General features: G+C 42.3%; 1 protein-coding gene across 1 annotated transcript in view; it reads left to right on the top strand.

The window, feature by feature from the left end:
• The first annotated feature begins 3,974 nt into the window (after positions 1–3,974).
• Positions 3,975–23,357, top strand: part of BRAF (B-Raf proto-oncogene, serine/threonine kinase) — an 83,847-nt gene continuing 64,464 nt past the window's right edge. Inside the window, exons 1-2 of the mRNA XM_059471553.1 lie at positions 3,975–4,160; positions 19,887–19,988. Coding sequence (XP_059327536.1) covers positions 4,029–4,160; positions 19,887–19,988 — 234 coding nt within the window. The 5' untranslated portion in view covers positions 3,975–4,028. The remainder of the gene's footprint in view (positions 4,161–19,886; positions 19,989–23,357) is intronic.

The raw sequence follows: 23,357 nt of genomic DNA, 5'->3' as shown, positions 1-23,357 counted from the left end.
TCCCTAGAAAAATGAAAACATGTATAGTATAGCTTAGAGTGGGAGAGATAATAAACTGCTATGGGCGCTAAAGAGCTGCAAAAGAAAAAAAAATATCTGGGTTATATCCTTAAAAATATCTCCTACATTCTTTTCCTGGAGAGCAAAGTAATTTTCTTAGGTGTGTATGATTCTGACTACTAATCAGAAAATGACTGAACTCTGGACAACAGCCTAATTTTTGTTCTGCTTCATTTTGTTCTCCTTTCCTGTCCAAGGTAACAGAGAACACAACTGGTGTCATTAGAATCTGTGTTTTTACAAATTATGTAAAAATATAATTTGTAAAATTATGTTTTTGTAAAATTAATGTATTTCTGCTGTTATGAGTGAGAATTTAAACCAGCACTTTCAAATGTGCATGGGCCAAGCACAAATGCTACAATTTACAGGACAAATACTGTCTTTTCAGTGCATGAAAAGGGTAAGCAGTTTTTGAAATTTGGATACATTTTAAGTGCACTTCAGACATCCTAAGCTGAAGGTGTATCAAATTTTCCCACCACTTAAAAAAAATCATATAAATTATCACACCAATATGCAAATCTTGTAGTTTTGATTAAGACAATGGAAGGCTGGAGTTTTTTGAGATATTGTCTTCTCTTGAAAGTATATAATAAAGGAGACCAAGATTCAGTTTCATCTGATTTTTTTTTTGCATATTCACATTTTGGAGCATTTCATGAAGATCTTATAAAGTTTTGGTGATCTGTCGTGGATTTTTTGGGTTATTTGTTTGTTTGGGATTTTTGGGTTTTTTGTTGTTTGTTCTTTGGTGTTTTCTCGATTGGTTGGTTTGGTTTTTGGTTGTTTGTTTTGGGTTTTGGTTTTTTGAGAAGAGATGAAGTGTCCAAATGCTCACAATTAGACGGCTGCACTCATTTAATCATATATACATACATATATACATACACATTTTCTTACTGACTGCTCAAAACATTGTTCTCTGAAAGTGCAGGTGTTGATTAGATCAGACAAATGTTCTGGTGGTGGGCAACCTAGGTGGAGAGTCTTGGTCTTTTAGCAGCTGGATTTGTTTTCTCATCCAAAATCAAATTAATTTTAAAAATTCTGATGAGGATCAAACCCCAGTGTATAACCAGGAGTTTGGTGGGAGGTGGCAGGTTTACATTTACAAGTTTGCATTGCCTGCTGCCATACCAGATAAACTGGCTGTGCTGCATTGCAGGAGTTAACCAGCCAGTGCCCCACAGATTTGATAGCAGAAACCTGCCTTTCACATCTAGGTTGTAATTTGATTTTGACCTATATTGATTATAAAAGCTAGTCTCTGTAGAAGGTGTTGATGATATCAATTATCAGTAGATAGGATTTCATATCACCAAGAAATAGCTACAGTTATTAACGATTTATCTTTCACCATGATGCATCAAGCAGAGAGGCCAAGTAGCCACCATGTGAAGGAGTAGAAAATTCCATTTGTCACTAGATGTAGATTCCCCCATTCAAAAGGAAAACATAGTATGAGTAGTAGATTTTTGTCTCCTTTCTACACAACAATCTATTAAAGTAGTTCTTAGGTGGTTTTTTTTGTTTTTTTTTTTTTATCTCATGTATTTCTGGAGGCAGTTCTGCTGTGTTTCCAGCATTGGACAAGACTTCTCAGTATCAGAACTGCAGCTCCTCAGTGAAACATCAAATGTGATAAGAAAGTCTAGAAGAATTCAAAGTGAATGCAAATCTACTGGAAATAATCAGAACCTCAGAAGAGAGACCCAACATCACTAAAAGCAATGGGAAAGGTTTTACAAGTTACAGAGTGATAGTAGCCTACTAATTCCACTGCTGGGATTATGCCCTGGACATAAATTGCTTGGGGAATAAAAAAAGGCTTTGACTACATTCTGTAGGGGGATAGAATATAAGAAAATAAAGATAGTGTAGAAAGTAATCTTACCCCTAAAGAGTTGCAGCTGGGGCAATTATCAAAGATTAGGAACAGGCCACAGCTGTAAGCAATGAGAAGAAGAGTGCTATAAAAGAGTGGGGTGGCTGGTTGAGATGGGAATGGGAGTCAGTGGCTGCTTTGTGAATAAGAAAGAGGCAGAGTCCTGAGGAGGTGTCCATGAGAAACACTGAGAAGGTATGGAACTTTTACTATAAGGAGACAACAGTATGGAGCCCCTGCAGTAAGATGACAATATTCTGTATATTGAGATTAATTATTCCTTGGTAAAAGCTTCATGGAAATGAATGGCCTTACTCTGTTAGTTAACCTCTATTGCTCTGTTGGCATTTCTATAACAGGCTATGTGCTGGGAGAGCCATCTCCCATTACCTTTGCTGCCTTTTCCTTCAGAGATCAGAGAGACGTGGCCCAGTGCTCAGTCCATCGGTGTTATTTTCCAGAGTTTGTGATGATTTTTTCACTACCATTACACATTCCCACTGCGTAGCAGGAATTGCTGATAATTATCCTCTTCATTAATGTGGCTATTAGAGAGAAACTTCTAAACTTGGCCAACTGCTTAATCTGTACATTTCATTCTTATGTACTTGTGTAGTCTTTCTGTTGACTGCACTGCAGGGCTTCAGCCATAGCACACCCCAGGCTCCTCTCTTAGCAAGCATAGCCTGTAAAAAAATCAGTTTAAATCCCTTGAAATGTTAAATTTGAGTTGCACTTATTTACCAGTTGCAACACTGCCAGTATTGAACTGTATTTGAAATGCTTTTCCACAGCAATGGCCTGCAGAGTGAAAGGTGAAATAGAAACCTCAGTTCTCTCACCAGCAAAATACGCTCAGAGCTTGTGTGGTTACATGTTCACAACTGAAGTGAAACAAAGATAAGGATCCTGCACTTGCAGCTTTCAACCTGGTGTATTTGAGCTGGCTACCATTAAATACATCGAGCTGTGTTAGAACAGCCTTTCTCTCAAGTCCTGCTGCTGTTCTGGTCCATCAGCTTATCTTTGCAATGCGCTCAAATACAGCTGCCCTTTTAAAATTTATAATTCAGACCTTTTCAGCAGGAAAGCAGCTTAAACCACCTGATTTAGCAGGTGTTTTATGCGTGTGAGCAGCATTTCCATGGGTGTGGCAGACAGGGATTAGGCACAGCTCGAGGCTTCAGATGGGAGCACTCGGCCCGTGTGGGGAGCGATGGCACGGGGCAGGAGGGGGGAGCCCTCTGGGGACAGCAGCGGTGTCCCTGAGAAGGGGTTCCCGTGTCAGAGCCAGGCATCGGAGCAGGTCCGGAGCCAGAGCCGACCCTTCCCTGGCGCGGAGCGGCTGTGTGAGCACAGCACAGCGGGGGCAGCCAGGGCCTGAGGGGCTGTCAGTGGGAACCCACGCTGTGCTATCGATCCCGGGATCCATTATCGCAGTTATCAGCGGGGTCACAGCCCGCAGGTGACCCCGGCAGTGTTCGGCGTGCCTGTGGCGGCCGCACGCTGCGTGTCGGCGAGCATTCACCCCGGAGCCGCCGCGCTGCCGAGGGATGCCCGGCATCCCCTTCGGTCTCCTTTGGATTCCGCCGGCACTCCGGGTTTCCCCGCTGCCGGGAAGGATCCGCAGAGCCCCCGGCAGCGGTGTTTAACCCGGTCCGCCGCCGGCTGTGCTGTGCGGGGCTCCTCCTGCCCCGCCATTCCCGGTTCCCGCTCTCGGGGCCGGCCCGGCGGGGGCGGCGCCGCCATTGCGCTCCCGCGCCCCCAGGGGGCGCTGCGGCGGCGGCGGCGGGCGGGGAGGGGGCGGGGCCAAGCCCACGTCCGAGTTCCCAGGGCGACGGGGCGGTCGCGCCGTGACGTCACGGTGCTTCCCGGTGACGTCAGGCGGGCCCATGCGCCGTGGCCGCGGCGATTCTGTGTGACGTCACGAGGCCGGCCGTGACGCGCCGGCGGCGCTGAGAGCGGGCCGGGACCGCGCTCGCCGCCCGCCCCTCGCACTACGGGTCGCGGCTGGGGCCGCCCCGGTGGCGGGGACGCGGCCGCCCCCGGCCCCGCCCTCGCCCCGCCGCTCCGGCCCAAGATGGCGGCGCTGAGCAGCGGCGGCAGCGCCGAGGGGGCCTCGCTCTTCAACGGGGACATGGAGCCCGAGCCGGCCGCGCTCGGCGCCGGCTACGCGGGGGCCGGCAGCGGGGACCCGGCCATCCCGGAGGAGGTGAGGCCACGCGGCGGCCGCCCGCCGCCGGGGCTCGGGCCCGGCCGTGCCGGGGGCGGCCCGTGCCGGCGGGGGCAGGGAGCGGGGGCCGCGGCGCGGAGGGCGCGGGGCCCGGCCGGGCTGAGGGCGAGCCCCGCTTGGAGCCGCCGCGTCCCGCCAAGGTGCCGTGCGGGGTTTGGCCATCGCTTCCCCCCGATGGCTTTGAAGCACTCGAGATGCGTTTTAAAGCCGAGGCTGCGTTCGGTTCGCTCTGCGGACGTGCCTTTTGTGGAGGTTTTTTGCACAAAGCGTCTTAGGAAATGTTAATGGACAGGGAACCGTGCAGGCAGCGAGGATGTCAGGCCTCTGCTCGGTGTCTCTCTTACATACTTCCTGTGTTTTTGGGGCTTATTACTTAACTTCCCAATCCCACGGGGAGCGAGCGGCACTACCTGTTTTGCTGGGGCTGAAGTGCGAGTTGCCAACGCTTCCGAAATGTTTTCGAAAGGGTGAATAAACTGTGCGGCAACAACACAAGGTGCTTCGCAGATTCGAGCGCTGTAGGCATCCAAGGCAGACCCACCTGCCAGATGCCATGCCTCGAGTCTGTTCTGGAGGTAAATACAGATGCCACAGGCTCTGCTGTTTTGTTCTCAGCCTCACCGGCTGGAGAGTGTTTCGGCTCAGCTTTCCCTGGAGTGTCTGTGCAGTCGATGGGAAACCTCTCGTCTCCGAGCAGCCTTGGGGCCCTGCGAGGAGCCCAGCCCACCTGGGAGCCTCTCCTTTCCAGCCTCCAGCTGGGAAAATGAGCTGGCTTGGACCAGCTGTTCTCTGAGGGGTCCAGTTTGATTCCCAAATCCCCAAAGACTGGGAGGGGGATTTATTTATCCTTTTTATTTATTAATAGCGTACTGGATTATAATGGAATTAGTGGGTTGGGAAGTTTGAGAAGTGCTGGGTAGATGGCCAGAAAGAAGTAGGGAAAGAGTCTGTCCCTATGGATGTTTGCAAGATGTGAGGTTGATCCTCTCATCTTAAGGAGTTCCTGACTTGCTTGCTGAAGGTAGGCAGAATTCAGCAGTACACATCTATTTTACACCTACCCAGCATGGTGATTACACACCTTGAGTAATGCCAGTCCAGTCTGAACTTCCCTGAGTAAGGAGAAACTCTCAGCTGGTTGGGAAACCCAAGCACCTGAAGAGTGGGCTTAACAAACACATGCTTTTAGCAGCAAAGTGAGGCTGAAAAGCTTCTGAATTTCTCAGTTATTTCTGCCATTTAAAAAAATATGGAATTAATCCCATAACTGGTTTATATTGTGGCCCTTGAAATAATAACACAATACAGCTGAGCTGCTTAAACTGAAGTATAGGAGAGGAGAGAGGGAAAAGCAGTGGCAGGAGGCAAGAATATTTTTTGAAAAACAATTTTCACACTGAAGGGATGATTTGTGAAACTGCTCTAAGTCACTTGAACTTCAAAAATGTTTGAGACTGTGTCAGTCATTAGGTTTGATTCCAAAGGGTAAATTACGTAGTGTGGCTGCTCCTGCTTCCATCCTGGATGAGGCAGAGATAAGTGGTCCAGCATGAGGAGCACCTGCTGAGCAGGAGGGTTGATGGCTTGTCAGGTGTAAGTATTTAGGAAGTGTGTGGGGGACAGTCTTGTATTATTTAAAAGCAAACTTCTGCCTTGGAAATACTCAAACACATGGGTCTCAAGGCAGAGATGGTTGTAGAGTTTTTATTTTCTGATGTGGTTTTGTTCTGTAGTTAACAAGTTCTTCCTCAAGTTGCAGGTAATTACGTTTTGTTTACTGTATAAGTGCACCTATTACTTCACCTAAGCCTGTACCTTAATGAAGATCAAGCCCAAACAATTGCTGACACAGTTAAAATGGAAACTATCCTTCATTCTAAAACAAGCCAACCTAAAGTGTAAGGCAAGTTCAAAGTGCCATAAGTCAGAGAAATACTGAAGTGTGTGTAACTGACTCATGGCTGTAATGTAAGTACATGTTCTGGTGTTTTGTTTCATTGTTTCAAGACAAGGTAAACCCGGGTTTTAGAGGTAACCTTGCAGTGGAAGCCTGTCGAAGAGCATGACCTTACTTATTTAAGGCAATACCTGAAAAGGTTTCAGCTCCTACAGTCTTTAGGGAATTGCAGTCCTGGTTTCTAGAAGGCAGACCTTCAGTCCTGCACTCAGTTTCTGCTCTTAGAAGGGGAGCAGACAAGAATTTCTGACAGATGTTGAAGTATCTTGCACACCTTACTTGTGTGTTAGAGCCCTCTGGTAAAGGAGATGTTTTGTACTGAGATTGTAATCGAGTGCCCTGTGTTGGTTACAGCTACTTCACTGTCCCTTATGAATTCTCAGGGGCTGGGGCTTTGAAAAACAAATTTAAGCCATATTGTTCAACTCAGTTCTTAATCAAATAGTGAATTTTTACCTTTAAAAGTTACTTTGGTAGCCTAAGTGCTGTTACTAAAAGTCTTCTAATAATGAGCATTGCTAAATCTTTTTTCCCCTATATGGAAATTCAGAGTTGGTTAGGGTGGTTGTCCATGCAGTCATAAAAAAGATACAGGGAAGGCTACTTCTTGGAGACAGAAGGATTTGGGAAGAGTAGGGGCAAGTGCATTTGGGAGAAGTTTGTTCCTCTTCCACTCCCAGTTTGGTTGCTGGGGCTGGGAGGCCTCGGATGAGAGCTGGGATCTGCAGGCACAGAGGTTGGCTTTTCCCCAGCATGAGTTCTCAGGACAAGAGATTGTTTGGATGGAAGGTTTTCAGAGCATTACAGCACTGTTGATATAGTAAGGAGTGTGTGACAGCTGGGAGGAAAGGTTCTGCTCTTGTTGCTAGAGATTATTTACACCAATATTAAATAATTCAAATGGGATTTTCTGTACTCAGAGCTTTGTACCCTGAACTGCTCTTTGTAAGACAAAAATTACTCTGAAGGCTGTGAAGTGAGGGGCTGAGCTGCTGGATGGTTGTTTTCTAGGCAGCAATGCAGGAGTTTATCCTGCATGAATATTAGCTATAAATTTAGAAACCTTAATCCTATGAAACAGATTTAAGAGTAAAATGGAGAATGGATGAAAATATATATAAAATGAAGATAGAATGGAAAAGATATATAAAATGAAGATAGAATCCACCTCTAACCTTACAATATGAAGTAAGTGATGGGTTCTCCTAATGTAATGTAGGTACATGAAGTAAAAGTGGGGTTGATTTTGTTGCAGTAATATTTAAGGAACCTATGGTGCTGGGTATTAGAGGATCTATTTCTCTAAAGAGTTTAATAGTAAACATGCTACTTATTTGGAAGCTTGAAACCATATGAGTGGTTTTTTACTTCATTGCTTTTGTAGTTTTGGGAATACATTTTATGTTCAATCTCAATTACGTTTCTGTGCATTAGTATTCAGTGAGTGAAGTAACTTCATAGTCTGTGAATGACACCCCATTTAATTGTGAGGACAAGTTAAAGTGGAGCTGGATGTGAAGCATCTTGTAGCTGATATTCTTTATTAGCTTTTATTAGCTATTCTTTATTCAGAAGATAAGTTAAATAGTTGTTTCTTTTACATAGCATGGGAAAGGCCATGGTTAATCCTGTCTGGCTTTGGGTCACAGCTTTGAGAAATGCATGGTCTGGCTGAGGGGAGTCTAGAGCAGAATACTAGCAGTGATAGAAAGTCTGGAAGGTCAGAGCTTTGAACAAAGGCTCAGTCAAATCTGAAGTTGTTGACAAGACATGGAAATTGTCAAATCTGATGCAAAGAAGAATGCAAATAACTTGTTTGCCAGGCTTGTGATGGTTACTGCCAGAAGTAGTGAGTTTATGTGGTAGCAGAGGAGATGGTTCCATGTTACTATGAGATGTTGTTCTTTATGGCTAGGGATAGTGAAGCATGAAAATAGACATTCTGAACTTATAAATAAGCTCATTAATGGACTGTTCATTAATAGACTGTCACCTCAACAGGCAAACATACTTCAGGAGTGATGGGGAAAGTTGTTCCAGGTATAAAAAAGACAATTATTTTGGTAACCTCTCATCTTTTTTTTCCTTAGGGTTTTTATGATTTATTTCTGGCAAGGTGGATTGAACACTAGAACACAACCTTGAAATACTTAGGTTTACTGGGGATAGTAGAGATTTCTACTTGAGGTGTTTTTCCCAAAAGGGAATAGGATTAACAGCTCTGTCCTGTGGTAGCTTGTTAGATTACACAAAACTTGCTTAATAGTGTGGTGGCTCCTTCTGGAAAGTTGTGATGTCTTGGGAAGCTTGTTTCTTATCTCTGTGGATATCCACAAACTGGTTGGGAACAAAATGTTAAGTGCTGGTTTGTATTTTTTTCGTGACTTGCAGTCTTGCTTCTTAATTCCCATTTATATTTCATTGTAGTTGTTAAAACTCAAAGACCTCTTATTTTTAAAGCTGTTCTAATAATACCCTTCTTGACACTTGTTTAGCTACGAGTGGCAACTCTTTTGTTGCATGAAGTTAAAAATACTGTAGACCAAATGAATTTTGGGTTTTGGCTCTGTTTTTTGTTTGGTTGTTTTTTTTTTTTAATGCTGATATCTTTTGATGGCAGCTATCTTTTAACATAAACTGATAAACCCCCAAGTTTTCTTAAGGCTTTAATATTCCACTTTGTAACAAATCTGTAGTTCACTTTAATTAATTGTTATATCTGTCAAAAAATTTGAATGCATCAAATATTTTGGAGGGAATTTGATTTAGAAAGAAATCTAATTTTATTTGTACTTAAAAGAGAAACAAAAGAAGGTTTTGATTGATTATGGAATTACTAATTCTCTTCCAGTCTAGCCTCCCAAGGAAGGTGTTTCAGGTTTAAGGGAGGGGGGTTTCTGAAACACAGTTTTGGCCAAGTGCAAGTTTTATTTTCAGTTTGAAGCTGGCTTCTGGAGGGTGGTGAAATGTACAATGTATCAGAAATGCCCTGTCATAACTGTAGTCCCTGTGGTGTGTGCTGCTCCCTGTCCCTGCAGTTTGAGCTCGGCCAGTCAAATGGTGCTGTGACACCAGAGCTGCAGGTTTTGCCCTTTGCTGTGCCCAGGTCACCCCTCTCAGCCAGACCTACCCCCCTGTGCCCACCTGGTGCCACACAGGTCCTGTCCTGAACTGACTCCACTCACTGGTACTGAAGGAAATCAGCGCTGCTTTTGCTGCAGTAGTTTTCTGCAAACTCAGTGAGTGGAATCTCCTCAACATGAGGAGCACCCAGTGAGTTCTAAAATGAAGTGAGACACTAAAAGAATGTGGTTGGTGGAGTAGTGGTAGTATGGGGTGTGTGTGTCCCCTTTTCTGTTTGGTTATTATAAATAATCTTTGTCCCATAAAACTCCATTTGAGCTGAATTTTATATATTTGAATGAGAAGTTGTGCTCAGAGACTTCCATAGCTGGACTAGTCAGATTTAGGTCCTCAGACTTCATGGTCTTGAGGTCCCCCTCCCAGGCTGTAAGAACCTTCCTTGGTGTCTCTGGAGCCCTTCTGAGCCTGCCTTTTACAGAAATGGGATTGCATGCCACAGCTCTGCCAGGGTGCATGCCACAGCTGTGCCAGGGATGTGAAGGAGTCTGTGAGCTTCTTGTGTAGCACGTGTACATTTCCAGCAGCCCTGACCACGTGAGAGTTCTGGGTGCAGTATTTCGTTTGTGAGGTGTGAGATGGTTTTCATCATTTTCAACTGTTCACACATCTGTGTGTGAACACAGCTACTTTCTCACAGCTAGTGCAGGATACAGAAGTCAGCATGCAATATATGGGTTCTCTTGCTTCAGATTTTTTATTCCACTTGCTCTTGAGCTTTTGGGGCGTACAAGGGAATCCTCCCAATCCTCCCTCCTGTGCACAGCTTCTTTCCAAGACATTGCAACATGTATTCACTCAACTGATTCTCCATTCTGTGGCCAGTGCTAAAGAGGGCTGGTTGATGCAGAATTACATGCCTTTTCTTCTCTTTTTTCTCCTGCTTAAGCTCCTTGCAGCAAGTGTTTGGTTTGTTGCACCTTTTTAGCATTTGTGAGTTTTGGAGAAGCAGCAACAATGTCTTTCTTTATTCTGTTTCTAATTACATTTTAGGAAAGTGGACTATAGCAAAAAACGGGCAAAAATCTAATTTGTAGCTTTTCTCTTTGACTGAAGGTGCTGCCAGTTCAGGCAGGAGTTTTGAGAGAGCAGTGCTGCTAGTCATCCCACCATGACACTCCCCAACCAACATGAGCATTTAAAATCAGAAAACAGAACTTCTCTTCAAAATGGAGCTTGTTGTGCAGTGCCAGATATAGTGCTCAGTATCAAAGGAATTTTCCACACTATCAGTGTTAAATTCAGGAGATCATGAGTATGGAGCACTGAAGGGCACTTTTATTTTTCTGAGGTTCTGATCAAGTGAAATACTTTTGTGAGTATTTTCTCCCAGTATACCTGCACAAAGCTTAGCATGAACGGGCAGTTCAATTTCTACATGAAATCAACTTTGTTTAAAATCTTTCTTTGGGAGACAAGCAGAAAAGACTGTTATTGAAGGATTGAACTTAGTTTAAAAATGTGTTGCATAACTAAGTGGCTAGGATTGTTTTTTTTCTTTTGACCCTAGAAAGGAGGATACCAGCTCTAATGTCTTGCTTTGTTATGTAGTGAGGCCTCTTAAACAGTATCATTATCAATAAAGCTGTTTTAAATGCAGTGGTAAGTAATAAAACTCTCCAAATGCAGTTACATTGTGTTCAGGCAACATTTTCTGACACTTGGAGCTCGGACATGGTAACTTAATTTTTTCTCCTCTTTATCTCAGATAGAGTTTGTTTTGAAGGTAGACATTTCTGGAGTCAGAATAGTGTGTCTAGTTTTTCTCTCTCTAGTACAACTTGTTCACTTATGATGTATGAAAAGTACTATAAAATCAACCTGAAATAAAATACATCATTATAACTAAGGTATCTCAATGTTTAGAACTGGATGGTTGTATATTGGTGCCTCAGTCTTTGATCTGGTTTTGAAAATTTATTCATTAAACTTAATAGGTCAAACATTCTCTATAATAGGTTTAAGGAATGTAGATTTAAATGTGAGTCCTTAGTATCATCTGAGGCAGCTTTCAGCAAAGATTTCTTTTAGCAATCTATAATTCTTCTGGAATATAGTTTGTACTGTCTCTTGTGACATTTTTAAGCCTGTGTAAATAATTGAAAATTGATATAACTTTTTCCAGATTCTAGGTTAAGTAGTTAGTGTAGGGTTTTTTTTACTTTCCTATTCTACAATGTATGGCAAGGAGCCAGTTCTACCTTTTAAATAATTTCATTTTCCAAGGTGGTACTGGGGTTGCTAAGGCAGGGTGGTCTGCTGAATAGAACATAGAATGCTGTTTAGGAGAATGTGGTTTCTGTGGCAGTTCCTATTTGACTGTTTCCTTTGACTAGGAGCACATTACTTGTGTTTTAAAAATGAAAAAAACATTTGCTCTATTTGAGCTTTTGAGATCTGTTTGTGTTAAAAATAGGATACCTTAACTTCTTTATTGGATCACAAATATTTCTAAACAAGCACAGTATATTTGTACTCATCCAACAATTCCAGCTGTCTTTTACATTTTCTAATCAGTTGGTAGGAAACAGTGACAGCAGTCACTATGCAGAAACAGTTTAGTGGTGGAATATTGCAAAGTTTATAACAAATTATTTTATGGATTGATAATATGAACTTTTAAATAGGTACTGATTATCTTTTCTGCCTAGTGTAATTAGCTGTGTACTCTGGCAAGGAGAGAGAAGAATTAAGTTCTGTAGTTCAGCTGAAACTGAGTTTATTTGTTTTGTCATTTTAATTAATGTGACGAAAGCTGTGTAAGAGCTCTACTGGACTAGTGTTTGCTCCTTATAGGCAATTATTGTAATTAGCTGCCTGGTTGCTTGCTTTCCATTACAAATGTGACTTTTCAGCTTTAGGTGTGCAGAGAAATAGTCCGGTGTCTTCATATAATCTTTCTTAAATGTCACTGATGCATGGATTTAGTCATTGAGATTCTGTGGTAGTTACCTGGCTAAAGCAAACTTGCACTCTTAAATGGGTTAGAAAATCTAGGTAGTTTATTTCCTCTTTTATTTTTTTAAACCTGTTGCTGTCTAGGAGAAGTTGTTGAATTCATGAATGTAACACAGGGAATTGTTCCTGACTCGGTCTGTGCGTGATCCTCGTGACTCCTGCATTAGTATCAAAGTGAATAACAGGGACTACTAGTACTGCAACACAAAAGCCATGAAAATATGGAATTAAAGATTTAGCTGTGCAACTGGTGGTTAATGATTTAAATGAGGGATACAGGCAGCTCTTATTTTTCCACACACTGCTGTTCTACTGTGGTAGAGAACATTTGTTAACTTTCCTTTTTATAGTTCTTGGAGGCAAATTCTACTTAGCAGCAAGCCGTAAAGATGGCAGGTGATGGAAAAAGTGGGAGAATGAAAGAGAATTGAAACCTAAACAGGAAGGTTGCTGTTTCATGGTAGCCTGAATCCATCTAAGTATGAGCTATAGAGAGCAAAGGTGACTTTTTCACCAGCTGAGATGATCACTGGGTCCTTTGCCAAGCTGTTTTAAGCACAGTAGACTGGCAGAAAGCTAACCTTGACAAAAAGAACAACTTTTCACTTGTTTAGCGTACTCAAAGGGTTCAGCCAAAGGTTTAAGTTATGGAGAAAGAGTAAGGAAGAGAGCAGGGGTAAATAGCCAAGGACAATGTGATAATTGCACCCACCATCTTGGCTGGTGTGAGTTGCAAAGCAGTCAATGCCTAAGGCTCTTGGGTGGCTTCATTCTTACGGAGAAACTACAGAGAATAAACTTCACTGAGCTTTATCCTTTACAGTTTTTGAATTTATTTTAAAATATATTTTTCAGCACTTGTAAGCTGTAAGGAGCACTTGAAGTCTGAATTCCTTTGTTAAAGAGGAGGCAACTTAAGGGGCAAAGGCCTGTCAGACTGAAAGACTGTTTATTTGGCTTTGAGAGTACAGCTGAATGATGAGCAATTGAGTTTGTGCTTAGAACTAATGAAAGCAAAAGACATAGGTTACTCGTGGTTGCAACTGATGGTTTGCAAAGAAATGAGAGTTTCTGCTGTGAACTCTTCAAAGATAGCACTTTGATACTTGAGTGTTAGTCAGATGTTGCCTAGTTTTCTGCAGAGGGGTGGAAGTTGTTGGGTGTTTGGTTTTGGCTGAGATGGTTTTGTTCAACAGGAGCAGTGTCAGATGTAGCTGGAACTGGCACTGCTAGTTACAACTTAGTCTTTCCTTCATAAAAATTGCTACCTGTTAAATGGAAAATAGATTTGCATCTTGAAGCCTTTTTAATATTTAACTGCTGTGCTTACAGCAGATGCTCACTGATCACATTACTGTATTAATTGACCTAGTTATGATCCTAGTTGTCAGACAGGGTAGTACTGAAAATGCTGCACCTCTTCTTGAGGGTTTTCCTTGCTAAATGTAGTCTTGTACATCTTCCCTAAGGCCATTTGTCATGAGTCTAGAAAGATAGATTCATAGGCTTTTGTGGAAAAGGAGATAACAGGTCCTTTTTCTCTTGGCTACAGGTACTTCTGTAGATACTGTTGTCTGTAACTTATTTGTCTGTGGTTGTAAATTTTACGGACTCATTTCCAACTGCCTACATACAGACTTTGACAGTGTTCTATTGTTGGCTATCTCAGACATTTTAAAGGACCTATAAATAAAAATTATAAAAATGGTTCGCTGAGATTAAAAAAAGTTGGGCAATATGAACTAGGAAAGGCAAGCTTGATGCTGACCTTCATGTCACTTGCAGAAACCCTCATGTGAAAGCCATTGCAGGCTGGTTTTCAATTCAGTGACGTTTTTCAGCTGTTATTTGTCACACTTGTTTAAAACTAACTTTAACTGCACTGTTGAAAATGTGGTGAGGATGAAGAGCCAGGAGAGTAGGAAAAGTGGAAAAATGAACACGGTGAATGCACAACTTGCAAGAAGCTTCCACAGAGAATGGAGAGGAGCTTTGGCCTGGAGTATGGGAAGAAGGCAAGGACTCTCCATCCCACTGCCTGTGCTTGTTCCAGCACATGCCTGCAGGAAATGAGGAGCAAGCTTAGTAAGAGTGAAGGAGACTGGGACTGAGAGGAGTGAGGGGCAAGAGTACCTGAAGGAGGGACCTAAGGGCAAGAAAGAGGCAACAGTGATTGTCAGCGTAGAAACTCAAACCCACATATTCTGCATCATGCTATGCAAATGGTTTTGTGTGCTGCCCTGGCATTAACCCCATTCCTATGTCCATCTTTCACCCAAGCATCTCACTTTCAAGTTAGTTGATATGTTAGTCCAGCTAAAGACAGTCTCATACATGGCAGCTTTCTACAGTGTTTTCTGACAAAGTGGATCCTTGCTCAGAGGACCAGACAATTGAATTGATGGTGTAAGAAAGAAGCCTGAAAGGACTGACTGCAATAGTATTAGATAGGTATTGATGATTTTGTCCTCTTTATAAAGCAGTTTCCAAATGAAATGCTTAATTTCTTGATTGTTTCATTATTTAATTACACTGTTAGTTTTGTGAGAGTATTCTCTGTCATCACCAAGTGTGATAATCCCAATGCAGGATATACTGTTCCTGGACAAATAATGCAGTTTTTTTCTTACAGAATAGATTTGAACTTTCAGTGTCTTCTACCAAGTAGGAATCATACATAGCTTAGAGTTGGGATTCTCTGCAAGATTTGAGTGGTGATGCCAGGTGCAGAAAGTATGAAGATAGGTTTGCTTTGTGATATCTCAGGCACTGCACATTTTGACAAGCAGTGAAGGATGTGAAAATAACTTTGTGGTTTAACCTTGCATGTCCCTGAAATTATTGTCCAAAGGCTTCTTTAGCTCTCTCAAGCTCTCTTGAGCCTGGTGCTGTAATTCCTTCCCTGAGGGCCCCTGGAGCAGGCTCCTGGTGTGACTCCTAGGATCCTGTGCAGGGCTGGGAGTTGGGCTCGATGATCCTTGTGAGTACCTTCAAGCTCAACATACTCTGTGGTCTGTGCAGCCATAGTCTGCCCTGAATAGAATGGATTTGGGCTTCTACTGTATCTGACTTGCCTCTGGCTTGAAATAGGTCGTTGTCTTTATTGCATTGTAAGGGAGTGCTTATTTGCAAAATTAATGCACAATTATCCACAATAGGCAGATTCAAGTTGATATATTCCAGTATATCTGGAATATTTCCAGTTGTCTGGCTGCTTGTGTCTGTTAGCCTGCGTCAGCTTCCTTGTGTCAGCAGCACTAAAAGGAGAATCAAATCTAATCTCTTGTGATAGAGAATAACCTTAACCTAAAGCTACAAGATAGGCCAGAAACATTTATTTGATGCTTTTTTTGGAAAAATGATATGGTTATCCAAGCTGTAAAGGATTCATTACTTTTTCATGGAACTACAGTTTAAACAGTGTCTCAGATCCCCGTTCTGTTTCCTCTGGAAAGGGACCAGACTTGCATGTGGGCGCTACTGGATGCACTGCAGGTTTACTTCAAAATGCATTTAGGTTTCCAGCAACTGTCTCTGAGGCTGGCATCAATTTTTGTATTTCTGTAAGGTACTTGATGATTGTGGTTTTATGTTTTCCTACAGGTATGGGTTTCATTAACATTGTGGAGTGCTCATAAGAATAAGAAAAAGATAGGTCTCTTCTTTCTTAATAACTTTCAGGCAGTTTTCTTTTACTTCTAAAAAATGTGGATAAAGGGATTACTTTAATCTTTAAAATCTTGGGTTTATTTTGTGGTGTAGGAACAAGCTCTTTGGTCTGGAACTGATTGATATAAGGATTCCACATGCCATGGTTTTGGTGTCTCTGTTGTTAGGCAGTTCTTTGGTGTTACCTTGGAATGTATGTGCTTATGGGCAGGGAGACCCTTGCTAGGCCATTTTTGCACATTTGGGTTTTATTTGGATAGTTTATAGAAACATATGTATCTGTGAGTGCTGCTGAGGTCCAGAGATGTAATTCTGAGGAACTTGGTGTTCTGCACAGCCAAGATGGGGCTCTGGCTTGGCTCAAGGTCTGCAAGGCTGGGCTGGGCTCGTGACACAGACTGAGCTGAGTTGGCTGAGCGAGTGAGTCTGCAAGGAGGAGAGATGGGCTGAGGCTGCTGGCTGTGAAAAGGCAGCAGGGATGGTGGAGTTGTGGTGAGGCAGAAGCTGTGGGTGCTGTGCTGGGCAGCACCAGGCTTTTCCTGAGTCACGTGAGGTCCCTTGTTCTGGGTTCCAGTGAGGAAAAGACCTGAGTTCCTTCAATTGAATTGAAGTAGCAACTGATCCTGCATAGTAGGATGCAGTGGGCCTGCACAGGGGTTCATTCTCAGGCCAGACACTTCAGGATTGCTCTGGATCACAAAAAATTCTTAGTATGTTCACAGATGCAGGAAGCCAGAAGGTAAATTTGTTCCAAGTAAATAGCAGTACAAATTGCCACTTAAAAGGAAATTGTGAAGCTTGGAAATTTGTTATGGCATCTGTGTTCCTGGGCTAAAATATGTGTTCTTGGGCTAGAATATGCTAGTCAATACTAGATTTGTGAAAGTTCTCATCTTGTCAGAAGACTTGATGAATATGGTACACAAAATAGCTTTTCCATTTCTATGAGCAACAAGTCATTATTTGTTGCTATGGCTGACTTTGATAAATTTCCTTCTGCCTTCAGTGTACTTTCAAATGTATGAGGAGCTTTTCTAAGATTATAGAATTCATATTAGGTTTGCCTGTAGGGTTCACTTGTGGCAAGGCTCTTGGTTTCTTGCACAGATACATACTAGGTAATTCAGGGCAATGTTTTTGGTTCCTCAGAAATTTTGTGTTCCATTAGACTGTAATTTCAGCTTCTTTGGGTGAAGATATTTTTATTGTAGGCTGGTAGCTGGCAGCAAGTTTAAAATTTTTTTGCCAATCTTAGAATCACAGAATGGTTTGGGTTGGAAGGGACCTTAAAGATCATCTTGCTTCAACTGCCCTGTCATGGACAGAGAACCTTCCACTAGACCAGGTTGCTCAGAGCCCTGTCTGACCAGGCTTTGACCATTATCAAGTATGGGGCACACACAATTTTGCTAGGCAGCCTAAATTAGTTGGGTTCCACTTGTCATGATATGACTTTGAAGGAAGATCTCTGCCCTTGTTGGAGGCTATTTGATTCTCTTGCCAACATTTCCAAAATGACATGCTTCCGTTGTGCATGTTGCTGGTGGTGTTACATTTGTTATTTGGTATCTTTATGGTAAGAGGAGAGAGAAGCAAGGTTCTGGTTATGGACACAAAATAGAAAATACCGTGAGCAGGGAAATTAGTCATTATTGATATTGAAAAAAAAGTATTTGGAGATTCGTGTGGCAAAGGGGTCCTTCTCCTTGGTACTGGTGAAGCCTCACCTGAAGTGCTGTGTCCAGGTCAGGGCTCCCCAGTACAAGATAAACGTGGCTGTACTGGAGGGAAGAGCTGTGCTGGCTGGAGTGTCCAATGAAGGGCCACAAAGATGATGGGCAGGTGGGAAATGGAGCCAGGCTGTCTTCAGCAGTGCTTGGTGACAGGACCAGAGGCAGTGGACACAAAATGAAATAGAGATTCCTTCTGAACATCAGGCAAGTTTTTACTGTGAGGGTGACTGAGCGCTGGCACAGCCATAGGGAGGCTGTGGACTCTCCATCCTTGGAGATACTCAGAAACCATCTGGACATGGTCTTGGACATCCTGCTTGAAGAGGAGCTTGGATCAGATGACCTAAAGAGTTATCTTTCTACCTCAAATCCTCCTGCAATTCTGTCTTGCTTTGTTGGCCAAAAATCTTTCCTCTTCACCTTCCCCATTGCCAGGCAGTTAAGTGTAGTAAATTGTTCATTTACATGAGGAAAACCTTTGCTGGGTAAAATTGCCAGAATAACCAAAAAATAGACATTTCCTTAAGTACTAATGAACCTATTTCTGGTAGTCCTGAGATAATTGCTGAGATTGCCAGGAATTCTCAGTACATGCAGCCTGGGTTAACAGCAAGTTACAAATTACATGGTAAGCAAATGTTCTAAGCCTTATATTGAACAGGTTAATTGATATGGTGTTGATTCATGCTTGTTTTTTTCACCAAGCATACAACTAGTTCTTGCCATCTTGGCAAAAACTAACCAAATACAGAAAACCCTCTCTTTGCTGCTAAACCTTCTCTTTGCTGCTGGTTGGCAGTCCTAGGTTCACTGATAAATGTCTGCAAGTTGAGAAATGAGTTGACTCCCACCATTGCCTCAAGGAAATTTACATACAGAATACTTGAGTAGCACATTCTTTGGTATCCCCCCACTCTCACTCTTTGTAGTTTGGTTTGCTTGTTCCTGAGGAAACTATTTTTGCTCAACTGCAGCTTCTTGATGAAGTCTTTGTTCTGGTATCTGTTCAAAAAATTGGACTAAAAGTGAATCAATCATTAGTTTACTTCAGGAAATTGCTGGCAGATAACTGATACCTAGAAATAGAATGGGTAAATAAGTTGATGTGCAAAGTGCAGGTTCAGTGTTTTAGAGTTTGTTTGTTTGTGAGCTTCTCAATTTACATATTAAAATTCGTTTTGATCCATCTTGGATTGCATCTTATTATTGGTGCCTACTTTAGAATATGAAATTACTTGCATGGTTTTTTTTTGCAGAGGTAGGTTGACACAATTTGTACATTGAGACCTGATCTTGAGACTATGTATTACATATTACAATCCATGAAATAGATAAGAGACTGGAAAAGGTAACAGGAATCTTTTAACTGTCTTTGGAAGAAGCACCCTGGAGATGCTTTTTAGAGCATCCTGGCTCTAAAAACTTGATTGAATAATTTTTTTTCTGATAAGTAGTCAAAATAACAGTATGTATGAAGGAGCAATTCTCCTCTCTTCCTCCCTTATCCTCTGCTATCAATTTCTGATTTTGCTTGGACTTGCTTCTTACATCAGTGTAGCATTATTTAAAGGCTTGTTTTTGTGCTTTGCCACCTATTTAGGTATAAATTCAGATTCATGATACTGTTCACCTGCAGTAGTGTCCAAGTCCTAAAGTGAACTCTTTCCAGTTGTGAAGAATGAGTAGCAACATGAGTGGTTTCACAGTACAATGCTGTAGGCCATCTCTGTGCACAGGAGGTAAATGTCTTTTTCAGGTCATGTCCAAGGTCTGTAGCTTGCAGGATAGACTAAATATGGATGTTGAGACATGGAAAATGCTCTTTAAAATCAAGAGATCCTATTGCCATGTGAATAGAACTCTAGGTATGGGATTGTGAGTATTGTTAACACACATTGCTAAGGTTTAGTAGAAAAACTCCTTCACTGAATTTTGTAATACTCTAGAAATTGGTTTGCAAAGTCTTGCAAGGAAAATATGTAACATGATTGATTAACAAGAAAAGCAAACCGTTCTTGGAAGTTGTTTGTTCAATGGGTCCTGAATTTTAAGACCAATTGTAAATTCTTTCTGTGTATTTTAGAAGTAAACTATTACTGGATGAACAGGATAGCCTTTTGCACTTGTTTATTGATAATTAAAATTTTTATTATGGACTTCTCTTACTAAATATTGAGAGATTCTTGTTTTGTTCTAGGACAGCTTCTGTAGGCTTCCTTTAATGAATAAAAATATTTTCTGTTCTAGGTGTGGAACATCAAACAGATGATTAAATTGACACAAGAACATATAGAAGCACTGCTAGACAAATTTGGAGGAGAGCATAACCCACCTTCAATATATTTAGAGGTAAGTTTACATTCAAACAAATGTGGTTAAGTTAGTGTTGGGTTATCTTATGTGAAGTATCTGAGGTTAAAACTGAGAATACCTATTTTAAAAGGGTAAATTCTCCTTGTGCATTACAAACTGAGCTCTCTTCTAAGAGATAGAAAGGAACTGTGTGGGATTCCTGGGAATTCAGTAGGGGAAGATCACTGGCATGCTGTAATAATAATGTTGGTGCAATAGAAATGTCAAGCCTCTTTGTGGGGGGCAGGGGAGAGAAGATTGTGTTTATAATGAAGAAAGTCATGCTGTGTTTAAGCCGATATATACACATGAAAACATTTTGTAAGACTAACTTTGCCTTTAAAGCAGTTGACTTCCCTTTGAAAAATGATCATGTATAATCCAAAAAATTGCATTAGTAGTAAGGGGACTTCTTACAGAAATAGATAAAATTGTGGGGTGGAGTAAAATTTTAAAGCCATTTTAAATTTGTAAGCTAACTACAAATTCATTGTCTGTGTTTTTTCATCACCCCAGGTTCATAGAGTTGCATTGACATAGGACCATTTAGAGCTTAAAGAGCTGCATGCAAAAGTTACCTCTATTAGGAATTGAAGGGGCATCATGTGCTTCAAACTTGCTCTTTTTGTGCTTCCCTCAAGTATTGAAATAACTTCCCTCAAGTATTGGAGGTCAACCAGATTTCTTTTCTAGTCCTTTTATTTGCAATTGCTGCCTAAAGGTATTGGATAATTAAAAATAAAGATCTCATTATTTGAGGTACTTCTAGCTTTTATCTTAATATGTCAGAGCAGGGCACTAGGTTGATTATACAAATGTTGACGTTATGTCCTGAACAGTTAAGGTCAAATGAGGCCCTTGGTTGTTGCTTTACTTATTGCTAATGTGAAATGGGAGCGTTGAATCAGTGCTATCACTGTTTTATCCACCCTGCTACATTTAAGCACACCTCTGTTTTCACAAGGACTGGTTCATTCCTTATGTTTGGATTTATGGTTGCCACATGCAAGTGGGTTTTGTTAGATTGTGTATCAAACTGCAACAATAATGAATTTAGTCTATATATACATCTATAAATCTGGATTTAACGTAGGGAAGTTGTTAGTTCAGCTATTTGTCACTTGGTTTTATTGAAACTAAAACCAAGATACATTACTGGAAGCTCTGTGTTTGTGTTGTAGGTCATTGATAGGGAAAAGAGCATTTGCAGTCATAAAGAGGTACTAGGAAATTATTATGACAGCATGAAGAGTAAGTCTGAAATAGACCACAAATCATGCATCTGAAAGCAGATTTGCAAGCTGAATGGATCCCTGTGCCACTGAGCTGAAGCTCCAGCTCTGGCTCATCAGCGTGGTGGGGCAGCCCCATGAGCAGGGCAGGGTGTTCCTGTGCTGCAGTGAGCTCCCCTGGATCATGAGCACATCTTGGGATCAGTGTGGTGGGGCAGCCCCATGAGCAGAGCAGGGTGTTCCTGTGCTGCAGTGAGCTCCCCTGGATCATGAGCACATCTTGGGATCAGTGTCGTGGGGCAGCCCCATGAGCAGGGCAGGGTGTTCCTGTGCTGCAGTGAGCTCCCCTGGATCATGAGCACATCTTGGGATCAGTGTGGTGGAGCAGGCACATGAGGCAGAGCAGGGTGTTCCTGTGCTGCAGTGAGCTCCCCTGGATCATGAGCACATCTTGGGATCAGTGTGGTGGGGCAGGCACATGAGCAGAGCAGGGTGTTCCTGTGCTGCAGTGAGCTCCCCTGGATCATGAGCACATCTTGGGACATGGGTGCTGCTACTGACTAGGTAGCCACAGGCCATTGGGTGCAAGGTGAAAGGGCTGGCATTGTGCTTTTGCAGTTGTTATCCCATGAGCCAGTCCTGTGGGAAGAGCCCACCATGGCTGACATGAAAAGCTTGTTCTGCTGTGCAGTTCCCCAGCTTCCTTTGTTCAGGTACTTGCAGTACTGGCAGTGACTAAGCCTAGCAGTCACTAACCTGTAAGGAAAATACCCTGGTTTTGTTGGATTACTTTACCATCCAGATAGCAGTTTAAACCTGATCATGATGAAGTCAGTGAGCTGCAGAGCTGTGGTTAAGATTAGGGAAGGGAAAGAGTTTGCAGCTGTGAGCCAAGAACCAGAAGATGGGATGTGAGAGGAAAGGAACTTGTTATTTGAATGGTCACTAGCATAGATTAGATCATCCCATTAGATTAGATGCATTTATCAAGGTGAACAGGATTAAATGCTGCAAACCTGTAATTTGTTTAGTGTGCAGGCTTCCTGTGGTAGAACTGAAGTGTGAAAGGAAAAAAAAGAAGAAATCTATTGCTGAATGCCAGATACAGTTAGAAGCAAGTTTACTCTCTTTCAGTTTCAATCCAGCAGCAGTTGTCTAGTGTGTCCTTCTGTGCATTTCCCACCTTTTGGCTTGGTAAGACAGGGCTTGCTTTCTGTTCTGAGCATTTACTTGGCAGAAATTTATCTCAATCTAACCTGTCATGCTAGAGCTCATGTTTTGACTTCCTGTATTCCATCACTTGTCAGAGAAAGGGCCAGAAAAACTCTGGTTGCAGTACAGAAGAACAAAGCTATACGTAAAAAGTTTTGAATGTATTGTGATGAAGTGTGAAAGAACATGTTTGCCTCTAGCAAAGGCAGAACTAAGAAAACATAGTGGTTTTGGGGGTCTGGGGCTCAAGTTCTGTCATCAGAGCTTGAGGGTGCCATCACTGCCTTCTGTGGAGGGCTCCTCTTTCCCCTTCAGCCCTTACCTGTAGTCTGTGGGTAAGCCTGGATGTGGTCTGTGTGGTCTCACCACAACATTCAGGTGGGAAGGTAATGGAACTTAGGTTCCATCCATCATCTTCTCATCCTTCTATTTTTATTGTTTTGCCAAAGACTCATTTCTGGCTGTAATATAGTCCTGCTTTTACCCAGGATCTGTATGAATAATTTTGCTACTGTGTTTCTTGAACTGCATCACCCTTCCCTTTGTTGCCTTAGATTCATAGAATGGGTTGGGTTGGAAAGGATCTTTAAAGGTTGTCCAGTTTACCCCACCTGCAACAAGCAGGGACATCTTCAACCAGATCAGGTTGCTCAGAGCCCCATCCAACCTGGCCTTGAATATTTCCAGGGATGGGGCGTCCACCACCACTCTGGCAACCTGTGCCAATGTTTTACCACCCTCATCATAGAAGTTTTCTTTCTTACATCTAGTCTGGATCTACCCACTTTTAGTTTAAAACCATCAGCCCTTGTCCTGTAACAGCAGGCCTTACTAAAAAGTCTGTCCCCATCTTTCTGATAGATCACTTGAAATATCAAAAGGCCCTTTAACTATTTCAGGTTGAACAACCCCAGCCTTCTCA

The sequence above is a fragment of the Ammospiza nelsoni genome, chromosome 5 (assembly GCF_027579445.1).
Source record: "Ammospiza nelsoni isolate bAmmNel1 chromosome 5, bAmmNel1.pri, whole genome shotgun sequence".
In the NCBI taxonomy this organism is placed as follows: Eukaryota; Metazoa; Chordata; class Aves; order Passeriformes; family Passerellidae; genus Ammospiza; species Ammospiza nelsoni.
The sequence above is the reverse complement of the archived record's forward strand: the minus strand, read 5'-3'. Positions and strand labels throughout refer to the sequence as shown.